Source organism: Protopterus annectens, chromosome 4.part0 (assembly GCF_019279795.1).
Source record: "Protopterus annectens isolate FY-2018-M chromosome 4.part0, PAN1.0, whole genome shotgun sequence".
NCBI classification, from domain to species: domain Eukaryota; kingdom Metazoa; phylum Chordata; order Ceratodontiformes; family Protopteridae; genus Protopterus; species Protopterus annectens.
This window is the reverse complement of record NC_056733.1, coordinates 1,572,478,518-1,572,493,064: the sequence shown is the minus strand read 5'-3', so window position 1 is coordinate 1,572,493,064 and position 14,547 is coordinate 1,572,478,518. Positions and strand designations below refer to the sequence as shown.

At 36.5% G+C, this 14,547-nt stretch overlaps 1 protein-coding gene across 3 annotated transcripts in view; it reads right to left on the bottom strand.

Moving 5' to 3' along the window:
* The window catches only part of LOC122799947 (transcription factor COE1), a 1,219,541-nt gene that overhangs the window by 124,985 nt on the left and 1,080,009 nt on the right, over positions 1–14,547 (bottom strand). For all 3 annotated transcript variants that reach the window (XM_044069358.1, XM_044069357.1, XM_044069359.1), the window contains exon 11: positions 2,884–2,972. In XM_044069358.1, coding sequence (XP_043925293.1) covers positions 2,884–2,972 — 89 coding nt within the window. The remainder of the gene's footprint in view (positions 1–2,883; positions 2,973–14,547) is intronic.

Below are 14,547 nucleotides of genomic sequence, written 5' to 3'. Positions count from 1 at the left end.
GTATCTGGGAGGATGAGCAAGCCCATCATTTGGGGTGGGTGCATATTCTTTGTGATGACCCCGGTAGAGGCTGGGGATTTCATGCATAGAGAGGTACTGTATAAAGACCAGGAAGGGTGGTGGTCCTGACTAAGACCTGATATGCTATATATCCCCAGTGTAAGCACACTACTCAGGTGAAACTACATAGCCATAATGTGAGGGGAAAGCAACAAGGTAGGGTGTAAAAGAAAATACTCGCTAGTGGATGTTAGGGTGACCAGACCACTAAGCATGCCCTTACAGTCTATGTCTACCCCAACCTGTAATGAAGGATATATGGGAGCTTTTAGGACAGGCTGAAAGATCCAGCAGTGGACATGCGGCTCTGGAGTAGAGTACCATAGGATTATGCATGGATGTCAAAAGGTGCTCAAAAATACAGTGTTTTCCAGCTTCAAAAGATGTTTTGCCACTGAACACTGCTACACAGAGACAAGCCAGGAGTGAAGTGTAGCTGACCCTGCAACAGCTTTAAAAGCTGTAATACACTTCACAACAGTGGATATAGGGCCCTGGAATAGTGTATCTGACCCTGACAGCTTTAAAAGCTGCAATACACTTCACAGCAGGGGACTTGGTGGTCTGAAGTAATATATCTGACCCTGTAACAGCTTTAAAAGCTGTAATATACTTCACGGCAGTGGACACGGGGCCCTGGAGTAGTGCAGCTGATCGTATAACAGCTTTAAAGGCTGTAATATACTTCATAACTCCAAACAAGACTACAGCTTAACAGGGGTCTATATCATATTGTCAAATACTTACTTTGTCAAATCACTATTTATTGAACCCACTTTTTCAACGCCTCTGTTCATTGACTGGCCATTTCATCAAACTTTTTCATAGGGAAAAGCAACATCAGGCCAACCTAGCAATCATCAATAAATTTAAAAAATTTAAAACCCACTCAATTAGGGGGCTTCTCCTGCCTCCAACACCCCCCAACTAAATATACCAACTCAGACATTGTACTACAGTGGGGAAAAAGGCAAATCCCCGATGATGGCCAGCTCTTGTTTTTCCCTATGAAAAACTTCAATGATTTTGCCAAAGTGAGTTCAATAAACAGCAATTCGATAAAGTAAGTATTTGGCAATATGATACGGACCCAACTAACAGAGCTTAAAAGTGCTTAACCAACTTTATTATGTGTAGTACAATGGAATAATTCATGTACACAAAAAGCAAGTCTTTTGGAATTGGGACAGGCGTAAACCAGAGTATGCCATATGCAATGAAATAATGTCTTTTGGAATGTCCCATTGTGCCTTTATTCATGATTTCTGTTCTACATAAAGTACTTAGTCTGATAAAGTACTGGTACTCATAGGAGCTTTGCAAAGTGTGAAGCACAAACTCAAATGCCCTCACAATACACCACCAATTCTCTGTCTAACCTCTATACAGTAAGTGATTACACATATTACTGACAGGCACAAGGTTAAGTCAAGTCAGAACTACATGTAGTATTCATATCACATAACCCATATAGGAGTAAAGTCATTTAATTTCCCCAGGTCTGCATGTATGGCTTATGTGATATTAAGCAGAAGAACAAATGTCTCACGTCTTATTCCACACAGCCCCAAAAAGAAGCATCTACTACCTGAACTCACAGAAAACAGGCATACTGTAAACAGCATGAGATCCAAGTTCACAATTCCATACCAGACTTCTTAGGACCATATCTGCAATCTTCAGACTAGCAGAAGTAAAAGTGAAAATGAGGAGAAAAATATATAGGTTAATATATATATATATATATATATATATATATATATATATATATATATATATATAAAAACTATGAGAGGTGAGTTCCCGAGTGGGGCCACGGTGATGCAGTGGTTAGCATTGCCACCTCACAGCAACAGGTTCTCTGGTTCAATTCTTGGTGTGGCTGCGGAGTCTGCATGTCCTCCCTGCAGTCGCATGGGTTTCCTCTGGGTGCTTCGGTTTCCTCCCACATCCCAAAGACATGCTGTAGGTGGATTGTACACTCTAAATTGGCTCTAGGTGTGAGTGTGCGTGCCTTCTGTGGAAGTTTGGGAGCTGGGCTGGCAACTCAACACCGTAAAACTCCACTGCCAATCATTCTGCAGACCATTGTTCCACTGTGGCAACCCCTAACTGGGAAAAGCCAGAAGAAGATGAGGGGTGAGTGCCCCATCCTCAGGGGATACAGGGAGGCAAAGCTACAATAATGAGTTTTTGAATTAACTGTTCTGGTGTTTGATGGTACTTGGGATACTGATTCTCACACTTTGGCCAGCAAGTCAAGTCCCACACCACCCTGAGGAGTATAACCTGTCTAGTGAGAGGAATAATCAGAGCATTTTGTACCTTATACTACAATATGAGAATTCTTTTTAATAAACTTACTTGCTGTAATAAGTAAGGTTCACTTCACAAACTCAGGAATATTTAAGTCATAATATGGCCTTACATGAGTAGTGATGACTCATTGTACATGTCTGCTTCGCTACAACCTGTTTTCATAAAGGGATGATGGTCACAAGATTTAATAGGGGCACAAATATGAAAGGTAGAGTACAATAAAACATGGAAATGGATATCAGCAGTCTGAGTGGGAAAACTTCATACAGCTTTATTTCCATCCTTCTTGCTTTGAAAATGGTTTTAGATAAATGCCTATTAATGAAGTATAACTAATATGCAAATGCAGAAATATCGTTACTACGTAGTCACAAACATTTAGAAGATGTTGCTTCTATCACCAGAAAGTGCTCTCAAAATCAAGCAAAAATAAATGGCCAAAATTCTGTTTCTAATTATGAAGAAGTTTAACATTTTAATTTAGGAAAAAGAATTTTAGCTTACCTTTGGTAAACGTTCTGGATCACCAGGATGCCTGGGAATAACCTTTTGTAACCGCTGGAAACCATAGTCAATAGTAGGTTCATTTAGAGCTGAAACAAAAATAATAATAATAAGAAGAATAATAATAAGATGAAATGATAGTAACAGCAATTATATTAAGCAAAGCAGTAAATATAATTAACTTGATGGCAACTTTAGAAAACAAAACTCATTTTTCAATAAAGCATATTTCTGCCAGATATTTAATAGAAGCAAATCAAGAGTTTATCACTTGCTTATTTTTATCTTATATAAACTCCAGTGAGAGTCATGTTCATATCACAGAATCTCCTTATAACTGATGAAGCCAAGCTAGACAATACCTTCATCCCACATGTATATCTGCACGCACACACACACACACACACACACACACACACATATATATATATATATATATATATATATATATATATATAAGGGATCCATACTGTCTACCGAACGACTGTTTCACCAAAAGTGAAACAGCCAAACACACTTTCGCGAATGTGCTTTTCACCAAAAAAGCACTTTTGCAATAGCGTGCTAAAAAAAGAGAATAACGTGGGGAAATGGATGTTGCTGAGATTGTAGCACAGTGGGGATAAGGGAATATTCCCTTTTTTCCCACTGTAGTGCGATTTCAGAGTGAGAATATAAAAGTTAAGAGGTGGGGGGGCACAGCACCCCCCCAACATGGGCATAAATGTGAGTTCTTTGTTTTTTTTTTTTTTTAAATTTTATTTATTATTTTTTTTTTTTGCACACTTTAACGAAGGTGCTTTTTTTGTGAAAAGCACCTAAGCTAAAGTGTGTACGGTGGTTTTACTTTCGGTGTTTTGGGCATTCGGTAAATAGTCCTAGAAGATCTATATAGATATATATATATATATATATATATATATATATATATATATGAGAGACAGAGAGAAAATATACATAGATACAGATATAGACATAGATATGTGTTTGTCTGTTATTGAAAGTGGTGCAGGAATAGAGTAAAACAATATGGGACTTAAATATTTACAAGTCATTTAGCAGAGTATTTTAATGGACATGAATGCTGTCAAGTAAAATGGAAGTGGGCATTACTATGTCACCTGACCAGAAAATGACAATCAGTACTGTACAAGATACAAAGTCAGTGTTAAACTGTACTGTACATATAGCAAGTTCTATTTTTCAATGAAAATGTTTTAGTTTTTGACAATAATGCTTCTATATGAATAACATTTATGCCAATGATGTTTTTTTCCCATTTGGATAAGTTTTTCTTTCTTAATTCTAGCCTTTGCCATGTTCAATTTTCTTTAGCTAATGTATGATAATTTCAGAAACATGAATTCAAGCCTTTAAACTGCCTAGTTTCAAACAACTCAAACAATACTTAAAACTAAAGGAATTAAGAATTTATCTCTAACAGTAGTATCACAGGTCATATATTGCTAAGTTTTTAATGTGCTTCTGCTGAACTTGTAAAAAGATGCCTCAGAAGTCTTGCCCTTTGGTCTAGTTCCATATTAATTCCTGATGGCCTAAACTATTTATAACTTTTCCCATGCAACAACTACTGTTTTACATAAAGCACTTTCTTGGAACAAGATATACACTTCCGATATTCCTGTATACATCAAATTATGTTACTGCAAATATTTTCTTAAAGAAAGTATTTTTAATTCTATAGATCTCTTGATCCATCCCCAGAACCTGCTACAGTGTTATTCTGATCTTAAACATTTTGCACTAATTATACGTGTCTATGACTACATGGTCAGTCTGAACCAGATAGGTGTTTTTAGGACAACATCAGGTATAAATAAAATAGAATTAACAGGAAGTAAACAAGAAAAAACTGAAATATCAATTTGTGGTTACAGACCATTGTAGGCATTTGCATTTAATGGATACATTATCAGTGAATGTGCACTGCTGATTCCTGCAAATTACATGAAAAGTATAAAACAGGAAATATACTTGTGGGAACAGTTCCTGTTGTGACTGGCAAGAGGAAAATCCACAGGGAAGCAGAAATAGTGGCACACATTTGGACTGCATTACGGAATGGAAGGCAGAAGGGAAGAAAAATAAATAACATTATATGTCTAATACCAATGATCAAGAAGATGACAGTCATATTCAGAAAGAAAAGGAGAGTGAATGTGAAAGGAAAGCAACCTGAACTTCAAGGGCTTGTTAAATAGTGGTATCTTGGGTGCAATATAAGATTCTGATTTAAACATAGCATTCTCTCAGTGGACTGCACTTGATGCAAACTGAAGCAAGCAACTTAGAAGTCAGAAAGTTGTTTCACTCTGTTTCCTGTACTATTTATCAGTGAAGTTAAAAACAGGAGTAGATCCTGCCATTATAGAAAAACTGAGTAATTTCATTAAAGTAAAACTCCAGTGTGTGCAGTGGTTTAAAATGTATATGATAAGCAAATGAAGTTAGTCAAAGTTCGGTTGGGTTCAGTTCTGTGATTTTCCAAACCCCATTTAACGTCATTGTTGCAATATTACTGATTAGCTGAAGGTAAATATAGGTCAATGTACCATCATTTACAGTATAACATGAATATTATGGGTAAGATAAATCCTGGCTAAATTAAACACAATAATGTCATCATCTGTGATTTCAAATTCTCTTTAGATAAACCATGTTAACTCATACAGTAATGCATTAATCTAGTCAGTCAGCAAATTTCAGAGTGATATTTATTAGCGCTATGAAAGGTAAATCCATCAAAACACTGTTACTTTATATAATAAACTTCAATGTCACTGCAACTCCTGGAAAAAATATGGCATCAATCATGTTATACATTTGTTAATCAGATAAGACCAAGCAACACAGGGGCATGATTTGGTTAAGGCACTTGCTCACCATCACATATCAGGCAAATGGTGGTAGAAGGAATCAAACCTGCACCCTTATTTCAAAGCTTTAACCCTTGATGCTAAGTGCTATGAATGATCTATATATATATATATATATATATATATATATATATATATATATATATATATATATATAAATTAGGATTCCTCTGATGGGATTTCATCAATTCCTGGATCATCATGCCTGATCTAATTAAAGCCAGCTGAGTGAATCATTGGGATGGGTTTAAACAAGTGTCCTGTGTATGTGGGGTGGGACAACAATTCCATCACTCCCCACTGCTCAAGATTTATTCTTCGTGCATCAATGGATCAGGCTTGACAGTCTGGACTTCATGACTGAAAAGCACAAATGCCACACATATATGGCAAAGAAAGAGACAGCAAGAGACAGGCATTCTGATTAAGTTACTATGCAGTAGCTTATAATATTATACTTGAATGCAGACTTTCCTGCAGGAAGACTACAAAATGATATGTATATTAAATGCTTAGAGGTTAGTTATCTGAATATCAGAATATTATGATAGGCCAGACTGTTGTCAAACAAAAAAGAAATGGATTTTACCAGATGATTGCAACCAACATCAGGTTGTAATGAGCTTATCCAATATGTCTGAGTTGTGCAGGTCAAACAATGCACAGTAAATGGATAGTAATCAGCTTGCTCAATGGCAGCGCCCTAATAACTTATCAGTAACAGTTCTGTGATCAGTTCTGCAGTATCAAGATAAGTAAGGCTATGGAGAAAATTGAGGTGATCCGGAATGAGACATTAAAACAGAAGGGGAAGCCAGGAATGAAAGCATGTGGATATGTTCATTCTACAAACTAACAGAAAAAAGGAAAGTAGGCTCATGATGTGGAAATATTTAAAAAAAAAACACATAAAGCTAGACCACCTTCATGTAACTCAAGATGCAGCTATGATAGGCTATATTATTATATTATAAGCCTAATAAATACACAAGAATGTAGCATGTAGTAAAGAAGGTAAATCATATTTGGTAAGTCCCATCAAAAGAAGTGTTATAACCACTACTCAAATACTTTGAGAAAGGCACACTGGAAAATTGTACAGTGTACTCGTCCATTAAATAAAAAATGGAAGATTCACTTACAGTAAAAAGAATTAACCCAGATATGGCCAAATACTTTCTTGAGATCAATGTAATTATATTCACTCGAGAAGTGCAAGCGTTTATGAGACAGCAGCTCTTTATATACTAACTGTATCTCCACAACTTGTAAAAGGTACAAAAAAAGATATGTGCCTTATTTCAGCGTTTTTCTAAGCAATGGGCCCTGGTGACTATGTCCCATTCTGTCTTTTTACAACTATATCACACAAAGTGGTCAACAGTTATGTGGTTTCAGAATTGATAGGTTTGGTTCATAAAACATGTATTTTCGAGCAGTTACTTTTACAATAAGGACCATAAAAAGATATATTCTGTTCAAAATCTTAGTCTTCAAATTTCTTATAAAAAGAAGTGTTGTCATCTAAAAGTATTGTATTATTAATGCACATCCTTTAGCTTAACCATATTAGTGAAAGTAACTTTGTTATAAATTACCTTTAATTCAAATGGGTCCTAAGGCTAATGGAAGCAATTTCTTGTACAGCCTCAGACTGACTGGCCCACTTTTCAAAATACAGGTTTGATAATCTTATGGTTTTAAAAGGACATTTAAATTGAAAGGCTGTGAATTTAGTACATAATTATACCACTAGAACCCTTTAACTTGTCAATGTGTAAATCTAAAAGGCCATCAATCATTTTTGAAGTGGAAATCAACCTTAAAATTATTTGATTGACAGACTATACTTTTTATGTAAAAAAATACAGTAAAATGGCCACAAATCCATTTATAAAAGCATATTGTTTTACCTAAGCAAGTAAAAAGCCAATAATTATGCATCCAACAGCCACAAATGAAGGTACTTTTCCACCATAATACATTTTTAAAGTTGCTGTGAACTTCAGATTGCATTTTAAATATGTTATGTGTACAAGAGTTGCTAGTTGTTATCATAAAAGAAGTGCAGTAATATGAAGCAGTGTGTCACTATCTGTTTCAGATTATTCTGCAATTAAAAGTTTCATGTAGCAAGAAGGACACCGCTTATTTATTGTGTTTTTAATCAGATTATTTATAAGTAGTTATAAGCCACGTGTGCCTATACCCTTGGGTAGTCAAATCATGCTCCTTTCTACATGAAAACTAAAAACTGCAACCAGGAAAGGGTAGCTAATTCTTAATGTTTGAGAAGTTCAAAAATATTTGTCTTACTATCCTTTATAAGTACTATATAATCATTAATAAACATATAGTAGCCCATTATACATTTTATTTTCAATGTTATAGGTTGCAAATTTCTCTCATTTTGCTTTACTGTCCTATTTTTTTTGATAAAACAAAGTTATATAAACACACATACAAATACACTTATGCATGTACATGCAGACACGACAAAATCTTTCCCAGGGTAAGGAAACACTTGTCACCTACCACACTACAACACAGACTGCTCTAAATCAAACCCACCCAAGTGGGGGCCTTGACCCCCCCCAATGGTGGGGCTGCACCTCCACACCCCCTAACTATATATACCACTCCATGATCACACTACAGTGGGGAAAAGGGCAAAGTTGTGGTATCAGACAAGTGTTTCCTTACCCTGGGAAAGATTTTGCAGTTTGCAGAAGTAAATTTCGGTGTTTAGGTGTCACTGAATTTGTGTTCGGTGAAGATGGACTTCAAGGATCTAATATAGACCAACTATAGATATAGCTGTATATATTTACATATACATACATTTATTATATGCATACACACAGGTGCATCCGACATTAGCAGAAGGAAAATATAATACAGAGCCTACAAGTGAAAAAGAACAGAGCACAAAGCTACTGTTTTGTGACCTACACCATTGTATTAAGTATGCTACTAGTTCGGCATTACAGCTAACCTAGACCCTGCTTTAAATGATGGATGATAATTTCATGGATTCATCAGAGAAATGTGGAGTTGGACAAATTGTACTAGAAAGTGAAAAGCAAACATTGCACTTCTATCAGACTTGACTATGTACATAACCTGAGAAGTGAAAATGTCACTTAACAGCTCTCTGTGTTTATTTATTTATATTTTTAGTTGCAATTTGCTGACCGGGATCATCTTAATAGGCAGATTTCATCTCAATTAAACACCCGGGAAAAAAGGTACATTTAATATTCCAATAATAATTATATGTTTCACAGTGCTATGTTAATCACCAAAGCAGCAAGATTCACTTAACAGAAAAACAATGAGGTAACATGGGTGTCTTTTTTGTGTTGTTTAACAAAGATGTACTCTACAAAATAATAAGCAGCTGAAGGCTGGAATTAGAAGTATTACACATCTGTTGCTGGTGGATACTGCACACTTAGCTGTGGCAGCTGCTCTCAGGATACAAAGAACAAAAATAAACTGAAAAGAGGTTAGCATTAATCACACGTTTAATGCCAATGAGATCGGCCTGGGGTTGTGAACCTTTTTACAATCCATTCTTCTGCTTATGACATAAAGTTTGCATATATATAAATGCTTTTAATTTTGAAGTCTGTTATCATAAGACACAGTGGTTATTTTTTTATTTGTGTGTTTAATATGATGATGGTGATAATATCTGGGTGAGCAGCAGTTAGTTTTGCTGTCTCACATCTTCAGAGTTTCGGGTTCAGTCCTGTTTTGTGCTTGCTGTCTTTATGGAGTTTGTATATTGTATATGTGCCCATGTACTTTTCGTCTGGTAACTCCAGCCTCCTAGCACTTCCAAGAGCATGGTACTTGACCAGCTGCTCTAAACTGCCCATGGATACAGCCTTTTCTTTGTCCCTTATCTTGGATGAAAAGTGTTCACTACAGTATCTTTATTTGGATGATTAGTAAAATTACATTAAATTGAATTAATTAACATTAGTTCTGAAAGTGTGTGTGTGTGTGTGTGTGTGTGTGTGTGTGTGTGTGTGTGTGTGTGTGTGTGTGTGTGTGTGGGTCTGTGTGTGCGTGTGTATATATATATATATATATATATATATATATATATATATATATATATATATATATATATATATATATATATATATATATATATATACCACAAAGGTGGTGCCACAACGGACCCCGGAAACTATCGCCCCATAAGCCTGACTAGTCTGGTCTGTAAAGCTATGGAGTGTATTATCATGGAACTCATAAACAAAGACATTGGGAGCCTCCAGACACTGGACCCTACCCAATTCGGCTTTGTTAAGGGAAGATCTTGCCTCTTAAACCTATTTGATTTCTTTGAAACAGTTACCAAAGCCATAGATGAGGGCAAGGTAGTCCACACAGCCTACCTGGACCTCGCAAAAGCCTTTGACACAATACCCCACTTGGGCATCATAAATAAGCTTACCAGCTTAAATATCAACCCCTATATCACAAGATGGGTTGCAAACTGGCTCAGAGATAGAAACCACATGATCAGAATTGCAGGTGCCATGTCCGAATCCAAACCAGTTACAAGTGACATCCCACAGGGCTCAGTTCTGGGACCTCTCTTGTTCGGTATATACTTCTCTGATGTTCAGGCTAACACGGGGGGATTATGGCTGACAAAGTTCACAGATGACTGCAAACTGGGAGCCATAATCGAATCTCCAGCTGACACAAGCATCCTCCAAAAGGGTCTCACAGAGACGGATGCTTGGTGCCAGAGCCACGGCCTCAAGCTAAATGCTAAAAAGTGCATAGTCATCCCCTTTGGGAAAAACAAGGTGCCCACAAATTACCACATAGGTGGTAATTCATTAAGTACGGAAGAAGTAATTAGAGATTTGGGGACCAACGTAGATAGTAATCTCTCCTTTGATAATCACGCTGCCAAAGTGGTTAGAAAGACCTTCTATATAGCCCACCTTATCACGAAAGGGTTCGCATCTAGATCAAGAGAGGTCATTGTGCCCCTCTACTCATCAGGCCCATAATTGAATACAATGCCCCTTTTGGGATGTACCTTACCCGACACCTGCAGCAACTGGAGAGACCCCAAAAGTACCTCACCAAGAGGATCATGGGCTACAAACAGATGCCCTATGCAGCTCGACTAAAGAAACTCCAGCTCTACTCAGTTGCTTACCGCCTACTCAGAGGCGATCTATGCCTGACGTACAAAGCCATGTCAAACCCAGAATTAATGGACATGCTCCACCTCATAAAATCCAAGTCCCTTAGAGCTACACGCTCCAGGGACCTAAACCTCAGCACAAAAATAAATAGGACATGCTGGAGGGACAGATTCATTTCCCAGAGGCTCCCCTCACTCTGGAATAGAATCCCAATTCATGTTAGACATAGCCCCTTGCTGACCCTCTTCAAGCAAAATCTGGACGCGTGGATGGGAAATCACAAATTCACCCCTGGGATTTCTTCTGTGTCCCTGCTAGACAGAGGCACAGCAAACTAATCTTAAAAGGGTACCTTCTGTGACCTATTTTACAGAGGCACAGTAGGCTAATCTAATAGGGAGGCTGAAGCCAAATACACTCTGGCTAGGCTTATAAATGCCCTAGGACAGATAGCCTAGTATCTACCTATGAACCTATATATATATATATATATATATATATATATATATATATATATATATATATAGGGTCTATGTTAAATGTTTGAACATCCAAAATGTCGAACATTACATGGTCGAGACCAAATGGTCGACATTTGGATGTTCAAACATCAAATAAAAAAAAAAAACTAAAAAAAGAAAAGAACACTTTAACAGCGTAAGCAGCGGGCAATATATATATCAGGCATATAGCATACATATCACCATCTCTAACAATACTTCATAAGACATCATTTGGTTCTTTTTTAACCCATTGTGCTGATCTGTCTTTTACATGCACATTTCTGCAATGATCTTTTGTGGCTGCTTCTACAGAGGACTCAGATTTGGACATCTGTTAATACTAGTTAGAAATTTACATTTAGTTTTAGATAGCAACAGCTTTCACTTGATTGTCATTCATTTATAACTGAAAAATAAATACCTTGTCTTACCAGTAAAGAGCTGAGCCTTGTGTTACATTTATGTGTATAATACAGGAAAGAGTCTGGATGGAAGAGGTTCAGGACTATAGATGACTCTCCATTTGTTGTATAGCAGGCCATTTTAACTACAGAGGACAGACTAATGGACAAGTGACACAATTAAGAGTTGATCCTTCTTATATGACAAATTGTTGCATAATGCTTAGTGCAGTTATGCTTTACCAAAAAAAGGTGCAAACTGTAGTGGACATTATAGGCAAAAATGCAACAGTTGCTTTCATGTGTCATACATCAAGCTTTAAACATGTAAAAGGAAGTTGTGCACCTATGACAGTGTCAGATTACATTTAGTTAATGATTCCAGGTGATCTATATTATGGTAAAATGGACTGCCGATCGGTTCATGTTTTTTTTCTTAACATGGAGGTGTTAGAATACCTTGATCAACAGTAGTATCTTCCAGAAGTTAATGATGGCAGGGCTTACATGCTACATGCAGTTATTTGTGTGCACTGTGCATTACTGCTGAGGAACTGCAGCACTGAAGATACATATTAATGATGCCTGGCATCAAACTGTTTTAATTCTGCCCATTTAAACCTTTAAAATATACCCCTTTCTGTTACCCTTTAGTTTTCCTTAAAAGTAAATCCAAATCGGAGGCCTACACTAGGAGTTTGAGGCTATATGGGTTAAGGCCAAGTAGTGGTACTAGTTTCTCCAGAGTAAGGCAAAAGCAGGGTTGCCCACCACAAAAATAAACAATATCTTTGGAAATATGTTAACTGTAGCATCTGTGTAAAATACAGTGATAAATGGAAAGGATATTTAGCTGGACTCAAGTTTTTTTTTTTTATTTACCCATAGTGAGGCTAAAGTATTTTGTAAAAAAGGCAATAAATATACTTTTAAAATAAATTCAACATCTGTATTTCATTTCTGTTGTCAGGGCATCTAAAGCTCAGCCCACCCCCACAAATGCACCTCCAATTATGCAGGCAGAGATATTTATATAAAGGATAAGGTCTTCTATCATTGTACCTTTCTCTCTTAGACTGCAAATAAATGATTCACAATTATAAATTACAGCCTAACTCCCTCCTTATGAAATGTCATTTTGTACAATCCATTCCCAATTCTATTTGGTGAATGTAAGTATGTATGTATGCATGCATGTTCATATGCATGTATGTATACATCTAGGCGTTTACTGTAATCATAGGCTTCACACTATATGTCTAGCATTGTTAGTATTTGTGCATATTCCATAACTGGAAAAGTCTTGCCAGCTTAATCCACTTTTAAAAAATAATTGTAAATGTGATCTACTGACTTCAAAGAACAGACTGCAACTGAAAAATGTATGACAATGTTAGCTCCATGTTTTAGTTAACATAAGACACACATAGTCATCTGAGCTGTTCTTTGATTTAGTGGATCTTGGACTATTATTCAGACAGTTGATTATCATAATTGGCTTTGAAGATCAAAATCCCCCCCCCAAAATTATATTTTCAAACTAAATAACATTGTCACGAGTACTGCTAAACATATATATCTTTGTCCAAGAGATAATCCACTTGGACATTACATATGTGCATAGGAATCCCTATATCCATGCTACATAATATGCTATGCAATATTATCAGCTACTAGACAGCTGTATCTCATACAATAGCAAACATTTAACATGCTGTGGTAATCTAGGGTTCAAGGCTTATTTGAAGATATCTTAACTCTTACATTGTATTTTAGCCAATAACTGGAGCTCTTCCACAAAATGGCATTTAAGAGCTTTATATTGCATTAATAAGATTAATATTATCCTCTTCTGTAAGTAAACCTACTAAGTTATTATGAGTTATATGTTCAAGTTTGTTCCTGCAGCCTGTGTGTTATCTTAGAAATGTAAGCATATGGTTTTATTTTGTTAGTTATTAAACATGAACAGTACAATAGCAAAGGAGGGGTGGATGGGTGTCCTGCACCAGATCCTAGCATGTAGGGGGCACACAACTGTTAGATTACTTATATCTTTAAGTTATAAGTTTACTTTTTTAAATTCTTCCCTGCTCTTGTTGCCTGCCCTTTAGATACCTTACAATGTGAATGTCTGCTTTCCAAGTGGACAAATAATAAGACTTTCCCTCATAGAACGTCCCAGGCAGAAGTTGAAAAAACATCTATCCACCATCACAAAGCATGGCCAGTCATAGCAGCTGCTATAAAATCTGAATCTAGCAGCTATATCATGACAGGATGATGTTTGCATTACTGAAGAAAAGGTGCCGATTTCTGAGTTATGTAACAATTGTTACTTCATGAACGGTATCTCACCACTTTTGTTTTTTTAATTCAATGGTGCACTTCAGTGTTGGTCTCCACAGCTTAATTCATGTCACACCTCTATTTCAGTGGCCTTTATTTTGCTAGCAACATGAGTTTTGTGTGTGTGTGTGTGTGTGTGTGTGTGTGTGTGTGTGTGTGTGTGTGTGTGTGTGTGTGTGTTTTCTAACAATGTTATTTCTTCATTGTTGTAAAATGTACTGTAATGCCACAGCTCTAGATAAGATCCCCACCCATTCCAGACCTTTCCAGACAGCAGCTGTTAGAATATTACTACGAATATGTGTCCAATCTTTTTCTTTTTTCAGTTCAA